Genomic DNA, 14,314 nt, shown 5'->3' on the forward strand with positions numbered 1-14,314 from the left:
GTAATGGAGTGAGAATAAGAAACAATAGATACACAACTTGTGTGCTGCATTGGCACCCGAAAGATGCTAAAAGGACTAGAGAAAATCCTCCAGTGAACCAGCTGAGTTGCCAGTGAAGGATTTACAGATGGATGGTTCAGAATCACTCAAGACAAGGAAGTCTGAAGGAGGGACCAACCACAGAATGCCTTGGTGAAAGAAACACTTTCAACCATGAAGTTATGGCTCGAATTTAAACCCTAGTGTCCATTCCATGCTTCTCTCCCATAGGTCTGGACATATAGAAAATACAGGGGTATTTGAAAATTAGCAAAGTAAAATATGAGACCATCTCCAATCTGAAGAACAAACGCTGGGAGAGCAGAGAAGTGAACGGATGGACTTCAGGGATGGAATGTGGTTGGGAAAAACCTACAAGGCCTGTAGCACAGGAAAATGAAGTTACAGCAATGGAAGTTAAAGACAGCCCATTCCCCAAGGAAATCCAGACCTTTGGGCCATGGGACCAGTGGGATCTAGGAAATGTTTTTTTATCAACCTAGTTGTCAACCTAGATGACTTTCTACTTGTTACACTGTACATTTACACTGTACAGGGTTGCAGAGCCAACCCTGTAAATGCTGATAATTCTTCCAGTATGTTTTCCTTGCTTGTAAGTGAAGTAGTACACCAGTTAGAGTGAAGCTGAAGGAATTGGAAATGTTTTATCACAAATTAAATACCCTTAACACCAAATACAGTTGTTAGTAAGCAGTGCTTACCTACATCTTGGCTTTTCTTTCTGCCTTGAGAAGAACCTTTAATTTTCTGACATTTGTGGGTTGCAAGTCCCCACCTACTTCGTGGGTACCCTCTCCACTGCCTCTGAGACAGATGGTTCCACTAATAGAAAGATAGCCTCAGTGAGCAGCCTGAACTCATGAGAACCTGGAAGGTGAGAATGGTTTCCTACATTGAGGCATGAAAACATACATGTGCCTTAAAGATGTCACTTATTGAAAAATGTTTCTGATTCTCTCAAACTCATGCCTTCTGCTCACCCAAGAGCTCCATTGACATAATACCATTCCCTTCCCCACCTTTTTTTTTTTTTTTTTTTGCGGGGCAACTGGAGTTAAGTGACTTGCCCAGGGTCACACAGTTAATAAGTGTCAAGTGTCTGAGGCCAGATTTGAACTCAGGTCCTCCTGAATCCAGGGCTGGTGCTTTATCCACTGCAGCGCCACCTAGCTGCCCCTGCCCCACCTTTTTATACAAACTGATTTGCACCTCTGCTTTTTCCTATGCTTAGTCTTGCTGCACTGCCATACCAATGACTGATGCTTACCCATGTGACAAATGAAATTTTCAAAAGACATAATTTCTGGATAATTAACTAATACTAGAGTATTATTAATAAAAGGAATGGTCATTTGACCATCTCTCTCAGACCAAAGATGAATCATAGTGGTAGGCTCCCAGTTTATATGCCCTTGGAAGAGTGGGTGTTCCTGAGGGTGGCAATCAGTTCTGATTGGTTAACAATTAATGAGGGAGAATGAATATTCTAATGAGGGACTGGGCATGTGACCTTGATCATTTACTTCTAAATCACCCCCAGTCTTGGGGAAATTTAGACAAAGGATCTATATCTCCCCACCCAAGCCTGAGTAGAACACAGTGGGCCAGAGTTTCAAAACCTTACATTAAATTCTTGGTAAGGTTGGGCAGGGTAGCAATACCTAGATTGAGGAGACTGTTAATCCTATATACTAACATTGGTCCTGTCCTTCAGAGGCTGAGTCTTGAGATGAGGACTTTAGATAAAGGGGGGAAACTCCCCAAATCATTGGTTACTAGTAATCATTTCTCTCCCCTGGAAGACTGAGAAACAGTTCATACTAACTTATAAGACCTGTAATGAGTGGTCAAAGATACCTGTAAATTAAAAGTGAGCAGAGAGCCATAGAGCCTGGGGGAGACAGACCTGGGAGGGGCTAGTGCTAGGAAACTACAGATATACCCTAAATTGACCTGACTTTGCCCTTAATCCATTCTCCATTGCTCAGTCTGCCGGCCTACTGATTTGATGGTGGCCCCTCGTCTCCATGAGCATTTACATACCCTCTCCCTTCTCTCTCTTCTGCTGTGCTGTGTACACAGGTCCAGGCCTAGGCCTACACACCCTGGAACCTTATCCAGCCATGGAGCTTGCAAGAAGGCAGGAAGACGTGAAGGCACCAGGGCTGTCTCCAGCACCTAGTGAGATGGGAAGGATATGAGCCTCAAGAAAGAAGCAGGGATCTGCATTTTCATACCTCTTGAATTAGGAAAGGGATACAGGATCCCTTCCAGCCTCAGATCATGGTACCTGGAGAGGCCCTTGGGAATTAGAATGATGCCCATTGCCATGTAGAAATGGTAATTTACCCTCTGGCTATTAAGAGAGAGTGTGTGAAACAGAAGCAATGCATCCAAAATTAGAAGGGAGGCAGAAAGCTGGGAAACAATTTTTGAGGCCAGTACTTCTGATAAAGGCCTCATCTCTAAAATATAAAGGGAACTAAATCAAATTTATAAGAATCCAAGTCATTCCCCAATGGAGAAATGGTCAAAAGATATGAACAGGCAGTTTTCTGATGAAGAAACCAAAGCTATCTATTCCCATATGAAAAAATGCTCTAAATCTCTAATGATTAGAGAGATGCAAATTAAAACAACTCTGAGGTACCACCTGACACCTATCAGATTGGCTAAAATGACAAAAAAGGAAAATAATAAATGTTGGAGAAGCTGTGGGAAAATTGGAACACTAATGCATTGTTGGTGGAGCTGTGAACTGATCCAACCATACTGGAGAGCAATTTGGAATTATGCCCAAAGGGCGATAAAGCTGTCCATGCCCTTTGACCCAGCAATACCACTTTTGGGTCTTTTCCCCAAAGAAACCATGGAAAGGGGAAAGGGACCCACATGTACAAAAATATTTATAGCTGCTCTTTATGTGGTGGCAAGGAATTGGAAGTTGAGGGGATGCCCATCCATTGGGGAATGGCTGGGGAATGATTGTGGTATATGAATACAATAGAATACTATTGTGCTGTAAGAAACAATGAGCAGGAGGAGTTCAGAGAAACCTGGAGGGTCTTGCATGGGCTGATGATGAGTGAGATGAGCAGAACCAGAAGAACATTGTACACAGTATCATCAACACTGAGTGTTGATCTACTGTGATGGACTATATTCTTCTCAACAATGCAATGGTACAGAAGAGTTCCAGGGAATTCATGATAGAATAGGATCTCCAAATCCAAGAAAAAAAAAAAGAACTGGAGTATAGATGCTGAATGAACTATACTATTTCTTTTGGTTTTGGTGCTGTTGTTTTTTCTATTTTGAGGTTTTTCATCATTGCTCTGATTTTTCTCTTATAAAATGACCAATACAGAAATAGGATTAATGGTATTATGTGTATATATATATATATATATATATATATATATAAAACCTATATCAGATTACCTGCTGCCTAGGGGAGGGGGAGGGAGGGGAGGGAGGGAGAAAAATCTGAAATTGGAAAGCCTGTATAAACAAAAGTTGAGAACTATCTTTACATGTAACGGGAAAAAAATAAAATACTTTATTAATTTAAAAAAAAAAAAGAGTGTGTGGGGGCAGCTAGATGGCGCAGTGGATAGAGCACCAGCCTTGGATTCAGGAGGACCTGAGTTCAAATCCGGCCTCAGACATTTAACACTTACTAGCTGTGTGACCCTGGGCAAGTCACTTAACCCCAATTGCCTCACGCACACACACAAAAACAAAAACAAAAAAAAGAGAGTGTGTGTGTGTACCCATATGTGTGGTGGTGGTAAAAGAGCAGTCCAAGCCTTCTGACCGGAATGACTGATGCTTACCTGGGACCTTCCTACAGTGGCATTTCCCTGTTCCCCAGGTTGGAACAGCTTCAGGCAAAACCACGAAGAAGCTACAGCAAACCAGGGGAAAAGGAATGGTACATCCTCTTCCAACATCTTCCAGCCGTGCCTGCCTCCTTCTTTCCTAGTTCTCCCTGCTTTGTTCTTCTCACACCGAGACTGCATTAACTTTTCCCCAGCAGGGCCTAATTTAGCCTGCACAGTTCTAAGATGCTGACTCCTGAGAGCTCCCTACCTAGCAGCTTGTCATAAAGACCCCCCCCCAGTGGAATTACTCCACAGTTCAGCATCTTTAGAGCACTTCCTCTCCAGAGTGCACCTAATTCTCAATATTCCTCTCTTGCTGAGTAGTTGGACAATTTTCTGACTAGATCCCTGCTGAGCATCAGAAGCTTCTTCCTAATGACTTTTTTTTTTTGCAGGGCAGTTGGGGTTAAGTGACTTGCCCAGGGTCACACAGCTAGTAAGTGTTAAGTGTCTGAGGTCGGATTTGAACTCAGGTCCTCCTGAATCCGGGGCCAGTGCTCTATCCACTGCGCCACCTAGCTGCCCCCCGCCTCCTAATGACTTTTTAAAGGGGGGGGAGGTAACTTTTTTTTCAAGTTTGTACACTGACTTTATTATTCTGATTCGCTCCTGGGGAAGATGAATGTATACAGCAGGGTACACTGGGGTTGGGGGAGAGCATGGCCCCTTCTTGCCTCTGCTTTTCTCCTCCCCCTCACCTAGTGTGTTCCTTTAGCCCTTGTGCCTTCTGATCTCCAATTCCTGTCCTTTGTTGTGCTATCCACCAGCCCAAGCTTGTTAGCGAGGGTGAGTAAGGCTTGGACCTTAGGGAAGAGCTTCAAATCACACTGACCATTCCTCTCCTTTTCTATATGTTTGGATAAATAGTGCAATATCTTGGCACTAGTTACCCCCAAACGGTCAAGCTGGAAGGGGAGTCTCAGTGACCACTCAAGAAATAGTTTTCTCTTCCACATCGCAGGGGTTAGGGGCACAGTGCCCCCACCATCTAGAAAATCTGTGTAAAAACTTTTTGCCCTCCCTTTGTACCAGAGAAGAAGCCTAAATTATTATGGTATTAAATGATAAAATATGTTAATATTATACAATACTATACATATATTTTGTGCATTTCTGAGTATCTGAACCTTTTCTCTGTCATCTGCTGGCCTTTATGTGTAGTCTGTGGCTTCCACAAAACTTCCCCAAAATTCCCATTTAATTTTGTATGTGGACCCACTATATTGAAACCTCCATGGGGAAAGTGGTGATGTGGAAGGGATAACTATCTCCCATAGGGTCCACCTTGGGTAACCAGTGCTATTTCATATCCATTATAGACTCAAACTGTCCTCTCCTCTCTTTCTTTTACTACTTCTACTTGTTAAAAGTTGCAGGACGGGGGCATCTAGGTGGCACAATGGATAGAGCACTGGCCCTGGATTCAGGAGGACCTGAGTTTAAATCTGGCCTTGGACACTTGACACTTACTAGCTGTGTGACCCTGGCCAAGTCACTTAACCCTCATTGCGCTGCAAAAACAAAAAAAGTTGCAGGACAGACTTCTTTATATAGCCTGGTCATCATTGGATTTGCTATGAATTCGATGGTGAAGGACTGAGTATTGGACTTTCATCTCCTCCCACCTCTCCCTGCTCAGTCCCCAGCATCTGCCCCTTTCATTCCTTCCTTTTCTTCCTATCCCCTAAGGATTTTTGTACCTCCTGGCCCCCTCCCTGCTCTTCCATTTCTTTTTTTCTTTCTTTTTTTTGCAGGGCAATGAGTTTAAGCGACTTGCCCAGGGTCACACAGCTAGTAAGTGTCAAGTGTCTGAGGCCAGATTTGAACTCAGGTCCTCCTGAATCCAGGGCCGGTGCTTTATCCACTGCACCACCTAGCTGCCCCCTTCTCTTCCATTCTCCATTGGGATTAAGCAAGGGAGTGGAGAACGGAACATGAAAGGGAAAAGTAGACATTTTTCAAATCTACTGTCATGATCCACTTGTTCCCTTGCTCACAAGTGAAAAAGCATTTCCTAGGGCCTAAAGGTTAAAGACCAAGCAGCCTGCAATGTATGCCCCCCCCCACCATCATCTCACTTCAACCTACCTTTCTAGCCCTATTTTTAAAGGTAAAGATATATTTTGTTTTGACACAATAGGCCCCTTTCCTAACAAATCCTGTTACAAAGTACACCCCCCCCCAAAAAAAAAAAAAAGCTTATCTAGGATCCATAGGAAGGTGACAGATATCCCAGGTCTGGGAGTATGGTATATCACTGGCCACCATTCTCGACTAGAATACTGTTGCCTTCATTTACAGTGTTATGGTGATGGTATTTTCTTGGCTCTGATTTGTCTTTTTGTGGTTACTCTTTTCGGTTTAATTTGACAGCGTCCCAGAGATACCGAGAATAATAATTGTCTTTGCTCTCATTTTGACATTTACCAGTTTTTGTTTTTTAGGAATTGATATCCTTTTCTCCATCATCTTCATTTCCAGATCTCTCTCCTCCCTCCCTCCCCCAGAAAGCCATCCTTTGTAATGGAGAATAAAAGAAGTGTTCTCTCTCTTTTCTGGTCTTCTTTCATCCCACGATGTCACTGGTTCTATTAGAAAACAAAGGACCAGGGCAGCTAGGTGGCACAGTGGATAAAAGCACCGGCCCTAGATTCAGGAGTACCTGAGTTCAAATCTGGCCTCAGACATTTAACACTTACTAACTGTGTGACCCTGGGCAAGTCACTTAACCCTCATTGCCTTGCCAAAAAAAAAAAAAAAAAAAAAAGAGTGATTCCTCTGGGCCTCTCCTATTTACTTGGCATCATCTAAATTGGATTAGAGTTATTTGTGTAGATATCTTCTCAGCCTGTTAGACTGAAAGCTTCCAGAGGGCAGGCAGCTTGTTTTTTGTCATCTCCACAGGGTCTTGCACATAGTAGGCTCTTAATAAATATTTGTTGGCTTCATACAGCATATGACATTCCTAAAGTAACAGTAACCTTAGATCTTAGGAGTGAGCCACTAAACTGCATTGATTTATAAATACCTCTCCTCTGATGTCTCAGCGGCTTGGAGATGACCTGGGCATTGGCATGTTACATTGGTGGAACCCAAAGTCGAGAAGGTCCTACTAAGCTGGCAAGTCCGGACCTGGAAACATCTCGAGTCTGCTCTCCAAGGACCAGCCTAAAGGCTTATCCTCTTGCATATATCTGTGTGAGGACAGCCATCTCCCAATCCTATGACATTCTAAGAGGAGAACCTGATGAATATCACTTTGTTCTCTCCTGGTAATGATCTGGAGAGCTGTCAGACCAGACAGCTATTAATCTGTAAGGTTGCCAGAGCATTTCTCCAGAGAAAATGGGATAAGTTACTAAATAGGCTAATGAGACAGCTTTGTTGTTTAGTCATTTCAGTCACGTCTGACTCTTTGTCAGACCCCTTTGGGGTTTTCTTGGCAGAGATACTAGAGTGGTTCACCATTTCTTTCTCCAGCTCATTTTACAGATGAGGAAACCAGGGCAAGCTGGGTGAAGTGACTTTCCCAGAGTCACACAGCTAGAAAATGTCTGAGGCTGGATTTGAACTCAGGTCTTCCTGGCTCCAGGCCTGTACTCTTTTGTCTGTCCTTTGTTCTCAAAGAGGACCAATGATATCACAACGGTGACATCTTGTTTGTTTTTCGGGGCAATGGGGATTAAGTGACTTGCCCAGAGTCACACAGCTAGTGTCAAGTGTCTGAGGCCAGATTTGAACTCAGGTCCTCCTGAATCCAGGGTCAGTGCTTTATGCACTGGGCCACCTAGCTGCCCCTCAAGGGTGACATCTTGACTCATGGATGAATTGCAATTAAGTGAGGCAGAGCTGTGGAAAGTCCTCAGTCTCAACTCTCTCCTCTGGAGTCACTGAAGTCCAGTGACAAGATGAAGGTCAAGATGACTGGTGATGACCTGGAATGCAGTGGAAGACCTTGGTCTTTCTACATTCAGGGCTTTCCCAGGTCTCAGTGTTTCCCAGGCAACAGCCATTCAATGACTACAGGCTAGGTGAGAATGGAGACAAAAGAGGACCTACTAAGTGCATCCCCAGCCTGAAGCCACCATGATATCTCTTGCATTTCTTTGTTCTGTCAACTTCACATGGCATGTTATGACTTTAGATTATTCAGCCCTCACAGTTACCCTTAAGAGCCATGCCCCACTTCTTCCACAGTGGAAGGGACTCTGTGGAAGGAATGATACATGGTTTTTCCCCCTTTATTAAATTTTTTCAGTGAACAAAAAATATTTTCTCTTCTTCCTATTCCCCTGCACACATCCCACCCTTCACCCCACTGGGATGGAAAAAAAGAAAACTTTGGCAATAAATATGCATAGTCAAGACAAATTCCTACATTGGCCATGTCCAAAAATCTCTGGTTTTCTTTCTCCATCATGAGTCCTTCCCCTCTCAGAAGGGCAGTGTGTTCTGTTGTCCTCTGTTATCGAGGTTGCATCTGCTCACTTCACTCTGCATCAGTTCATACAGGTCTTCCCAGGTTTTACTACCACCAGCCCTTTCGTCTTAGGGCACACCCCAGGGTATTCACAGTCCTCTCTTTTCTGCACCTGTGGCTCTGATGTCATAGCTGCTGCTGTGCTACAGTGGTTATGCTGAGGGGGCCCCCTGAGCCAGCCCTCAGTACCCACCCACCACTAAGATCAGGGGTGGGCCTTCCCCATGCACCGAGCTGCAGCTGGCACTTCCTCCTCTCTTCCCTCTTGTCCCTACCCGCCCTTCCTCCTCCTCAGCCTGCCCAGTGCCCTTCAGAACAGGTGGTGGCTCAAGTGGTTTGGAGGCTGGACTGGGTCCTTGAGGGGGGGGAAGCCGTTTGGCTTCATTGTCTCCTGGGCCCAGCCTGGGGGGAATTGAGGTCAGAATTCTGACTGGTGCTTCTGCTCTGTGGAGACCTTCCTGTCCCCAGTGGCACGAGAGGCAGAGTAGAGTAACGCTGGGACTAGTAGCTTTTTTTAACTCTGGGAATTGCGTTCATTTACTCTATTAATAATGTTGCTTCATTGAATTTTATGGCCCATGAGTGCCTCATTGCACTTTCACCCCAGAGCTGAATCAATTACTGGACAGCTGCATTTCCACAGAATTGCTTGTCTATGTATTTCACTTTATGCTTCCTGAGGAGTCTGTCTGGCTTCACCAGACTGACCGCCAAAGGAGTGCTGCTCTTCTGGTGGCCTCCCCACAGGTTCCTATGATCCAAGCTAGAAAATCACAAGATCCAGACCCATAAGGGATGTTGGAAACCATTATTCTAATCATCTCACTCTACAAATGAGGAAAGTGAGGCAGGGACAGGGTAAGTAACCCAAATCAGATACGCTGCAAGTAGCAGACCCCTAGGTGGCACACCAGACCTGGAGTCAGGAAATCGAGTTCAGCTCTCCTCAGACACTCACCGGCTGTGTGACCCTGGGCAAGTCACTTAACCTCTGTTTCCTCGGCCAGAAAATGGAGATCGTAACAGACACTGCCCCCAAGGGTTGTTGTGAGGATCAAATGAGATAAGAATAAAGTACAGTGCCTGGTACACAATAGATAATATATAAATATGACCTATTATTTCTTTCAAAGTTTATCAGACTTAAAATGCATTTTTGCAAGGTAATTTTCCAGTTCAAATCTGGCCTCACTTTACTAGTTGTGTGACCCTGGGCAAATCATTTCACCCTGTTTGTCTCAGTTTCTTCATCTGTAAAATGAACTAGAATAGGAGATGGTAAACCACTCCGATGTCTCAGTCCAGAAAACCCCAAATGGAGTCACGAAGAGTCAGACATAACTGAAATGACTGAACAACAATTTTCCAAAGGGTGTCTAGGTTCCCAGGCTAGCCCCCGGAAGCCATGTTAAGTCATAGTACAGTTGAAACATGGTTTTAAGAGCCCTGTAAGTTTTCTGTTGTTTCTATAGGAAAATGTGCCTTGAGCCCCAAGGGAGAGTCAAGAAACCAGGAAACACTTTTGGGAGAACATGGGACTCATTGGGGATTCCTCTCCTAACCCTCCCACCCTGAAAATGAACTTCCTCCTTGTCTCCTGTGAGCAGCCCCTCTTTGGCTGATGAGAGAATTGGCTGACTTTCAGTGGCCTCTCAGCTCTGGCCGGTAGCTCAGCTGCAACCCACACCTGACCCTTATCTCTGCCAGTAGAAGGTCAAACGACTGATTATAAGGACTCGTTCCTCCAGGTGTCACATCAGCATACTTAGTACTTGGCATCTCTAAATGGTGGGTTAGGGTAAATGTTTTTCTGTGCCTCATCTCTTAGAAAGGGGTCATCTGGATATCTTTTTTTGTTTCCACCTGATCCCCCTTCTTCCTCTTTTCCTTCACATCCCCCTCTCCCTCTGTTTCTTCCTCCTTTCTCTCCCCCTTTTCCTCCTTTCCCTCTTTCTCCTCACCCTTCTCCTCCACTTCCTTTTTTCTTTTTTCTTTTTTTTTTTTTTGGTGGGGCAATGAGCGTTAATTGACTTGCCCAGGGTCACACAGCTAGTAAGTGTCAAGTGTCTGAGGCTGGATTTGAACTCAGGTCCTCCTGAATCCAGGGCCAGTGCTCAATCCACTGCACCACCTAGCTGTCCCCCTCCTCCTCTTCCTCTTTCCCCTTTCTTATCCTCCTCTCCCTCTTTCTCTCCCCCACCCCTCCTCTTCCTCTTTCTCTCACAGCTGCTGAAGACCCAGAAAGGCAAGTTCTTGTCACCAAAAGTCCTTGTCACTATCATGGTTCAATATCAGAAACTGATATGGTTTCATTAATGAAAATGGCATTAAAAAGGAGACATCATCATCTGCCCCTGTACCCTAAGGACCATGGGGCCTTCCCATCTGACTTGCAGCTGGGACCTTCTTTTCTTTTTCTTTTTTTCTTTTCTTTCATTCTTTTTTTTTTTTTTTTGGCAGGGCAATTGGGGTTAAGTGACTTGCCCAGGGTCACACAGCTAGTAAGTGTTAAGTATCTGAGGTCAGATTTGAACTCAGGTCCTCCTGAATCCAGGGCAGGTGCTTTATCCACTGTGCCACCTAGCTCTCCCTGCAGCTGGAACCTTCTATGTGTGGTGTCTCCCCCATTAGAATGTGTGAGCTTTGCACTGAAAGCTTCAGTCAGTCAGTCAGGCTGGCTGGCTGGCCAAACTAATGCTCTTCCATTCCCCACACCCAATATTCCATCTCTCATGTCCATGCCTTTGCATAGGCTGTTCCCCATGCTGGGCATGCCCTCCCTCTTCACCTCCTCTCAGAATCACCAACTGCCTTCAAAACAAAGCTCAAATGCCACCCCCCCTTCCAATTCCCTCCAGCCCCTGGCTGCCTCTCCCCCCAATTATCTGGCATTTGCATGTTTTTACACACATGCTTATTTTCTGTACACGAGTCTCCTTTGATAAGAATATAAGCTCCCTACGGGCAAAGGAACTGCTGCTTTTTTGTTTTTGTATCCTGGTGCCCAGCAGCACCTGCCACATAGTAGCTGCCTGATAAATGTTTGGTTCAATGGTAAAGAGTGAATTAAAGCTGAGATTACTGGCAGCAAATATGGGTGGATTGTCCAAGGTTGGCCCTGGGGGGGGGGGCTAAATGTCCAGATATCCGTGTGCCCAGATGCCCCATGGGGTCACCTCCCCCCAAGACCACTTCACCCGCTACAGGACCAGGACATCCCCTTTGACTGAATCTTGTTGCCCCCAGCCTTCCCCTGTGGCTCAGGACACCCAAAAAACAGGAACCCTCGGTCCTGAGGGGGTGAGGGAGCATCATGCTGAGCCCAAGGATCCGGGGTCTAAAAAGGAGCATTCGAATGCAAGGAGATGTAGAGAAACTATTAGGAACATGGGTGAGACCTCTCGGGAAGTTCATCCTGACCTCGGGAAGATTCTGCTTAGGAGGGGATGATCCTACCGGGGAAGGGGCTCCTTGCATGGGAATGCCCCTCTCCCCGCAGCCTACCCTCCAGGCCATGAAGCCTTTCTCTTCTATTGGAACTTGTGGGTAGGGACTAACAATAGTTATAGGGCTTTGGAGAGGTTTCTGGGGATGGGGAGGGTCCTGGGGTGTCCATAGAGACAGACAGAAAGACCAGTTCTGGCTCTGAATTAACTGTCCCCCCAGGGGGGAAGTTTTACTGATTCCCAGCCCCAGCCCTCAGCCAGTCCTGGCTCTGGCCCCACCTTTTCCAGGCCCATCTTCTTTGCTGTCTTACTAATTATTCTTATGGGGAAAGGAGGCCCAGCCGAAGAAAAAGATACAATAACCAGTCCCTGGGAGGGTGAAGGAAGAAAGGGAAAAGTGAGGGGTGCCCCGAACTACACCTGACCTCCCCCTCCCAGATCCCTGCTCTCCAGCAGCACTCAGCACCCACCCCCCCACACACCCCAGCCCAACCTGGAGACCCACCAGACAAAATCCGAGGGCCCAGAGAGAATCTAGGGTCCTCAGACCCTGGACAGAAAGCCGGGTCCCAGTCTGGGTTTAGACACCCCACAGACTCGATATCCTTAGTCCCTCTTTCCCCTTCCTCCCCCATAACTCACCTCCCACAGATAGCGCCATGGTTATGCTATATAGGAATCTATCTTTGGACCCACCCTTCAGGTAGACTGGGAGGTCATTGTTTTCCTAGGATGGAGACCATGAGGATAGGTGAGGGCAGAGTCTTTCCCCTCACTCCCAAGAGTTAAGGGAAGCTTCAGCAGCCTGGCCCCTTGGGTGGAAGTCTCAGCCCCCCACCAGAAATCAGTGCCCCTCAGAGCACAGGGGGATAAGCTGGGGTCCCTGAGGAGCAGGAGGGCAGAATTATGAGTTAAGGGGGAATCCCAAGGAAGGGGGCTATATTGGGGAAGTCTGTAGCCCTGGGAGTCCCTGGGCAAAGAGGGAGCAGGGCCTGGGCTCCCCCCAACCTGAAAGAGTTTCTGTTTCTCCGCTACTCTGTTCTCAAAGTGATTTCTGGCACTGGAGCTGAAGGATCGGAAGAGAGCTCTGGAATGGCGTACCTGAATGGGAGACACACCGCAGAGGGCATGAGGCAGGCCCCAGGGACTACAGGGATCTGGGGTGAGGGTCTCAGGGCAGAGCAGGGAGGGGTGCTAAATCCCTGGCTTCTGGCTCCTGGATCAGTCGGGGTCACAGAATCTCAATTTGGGATGGAAGCTCATTAATTGTCTGGCCCAGAGTCCTTTGCACACACCACCTGATTGGGGGTAGGGGTGTAGGGATAGGAGGTGCTGAAAGCATCTATCTATCCATCCATCCATCCATCCATCTATCCATCTATCTATCTATCTATCCATCCATCCATCTATCTACCCATCCATCTATCCATCTATCTCCACATACACACACATATATGGTCTATATTTATTTATATGTGTGTATATGTATATATACATACTGGGGAGCGGGGTGTCTCACTCTTGAGTGGACAAAGAAGCTGTACCTGTCACCTGTGTTAGCTTGTTCATACAATGGCAAGTAAGGAATCTGAACATTCTTGTAACAGGGTATAAGGGATGACTCCTTCCCTGCCTGGGGTCAGAAGGGGATCCTTCTAGGGTTGGATCCCAAACCGGAAAGTCGGGGTGGGAGGGGGTGGGGCGCTCACCAACAAGCCCCTCATGATGCGTCCTATCCGTGACAAGGCCTTGCTCCAACAGACCAAGGGCACGAGGACAGCTAACACTTTAACCCTCGGCCAGCAAGAGAAATTCTCTTGGCCTCACGCGCTGCGCACCGTCCCTTATACACCTGCATACCTTGGTCCAGAGTTAAAGCCAGAGCGTCCTCGAGAAAAGCCTCCGATTGGCTGGGGGCTGTGGCCGCAGGTGTGAGCCGGGTTCCTATTGACCAAAAGGGGAAAGGGGTGTGGCCAGCGATAGACCAAGAGAAAAGCTTTTCTGAGCCCCAAGCGAGAGATTCAGTTGGGTTTGGAGCAGGGATGCTGGTACCCAGACATCCGGAAAGTTGTTCCTTGAGCCACCGAAGAATCACTGAAGACCACGAGGCAGGCCCCCGGAATTGTCCCAGGCCAGTTCCACAGCCCTGTCTCTATGTGGGTTGACTGTGTGAAATTCGAGAGAGCCAGGATTCTCTTCCTCTTCCCCCACCTCTTCCCTTCTCCTTCCCCTCTCCTCCTCCCACTCCTTCCTCCTCTTCCTCCTCTCTTTCCTTCCTCCTCTTCCTCCTCTCTTTCCTTCCTCCTCTCTTTCCTTCCTCCTCTTCCTCCTTTCCTCTTCTCCCTCCTTTCCCGAATTTGTAGCATTGGAATTAATTGTTGTTTACAAGTTTGATAGGATTCACGTGTTAATCCATCTGGTCCTTAGGCTTTTTCCTTTGGAAG

The 14,314-nt window shown here is 46.5% G+C and overlaps 1 protein-coding gene across 1 annotated transcript; it reads right to left on the reverse strand.

Annotated features, from left to right (window-relative positions):
* Positions 1-12,180: 12,180 nt before the first annotated feature.
* On the reverse strand, positions 12,181-13,594 carry LOC122748189 (cytochrome c oxidase subunit 7A1, mitochondrial-like). The gene is made up of 4 exons (XM_043993870.1): positions 13,580-13,594; positions 12,879-12,971; positions 12,513-12,597; positions 12,181-12,239 (listed from the first exon to the last, which is right to left on the reverse strand). Exons 1-4 carry the CDS (start codon positions 13,592-13,594, stop codon positions 12,181-12,183), a joined length of 252 nt encoding a protein of 83 aa, XP_043849805.1.
* Between the last annotated feature and the right edge of the window lie 720 nt (positions 13,595-14,314).

The sequence above is a fragment of the Dromiciops gliroides genome, chromosome 3 (genome assembly GCF_019393635.1).
Source record: "Dromiciops gliroides isolate mDroGli1 chromosome 3, mDroGli1.pri, whole genome shotgun sequence".
NCBI classification, from domain to species: domain Eukaryota; kingdom Metazoa; phylum Chordata; class Mammalia; order Microbiotheria; family Microbiotheriidae; genus Dromiciops; species Dromiciops gliroides.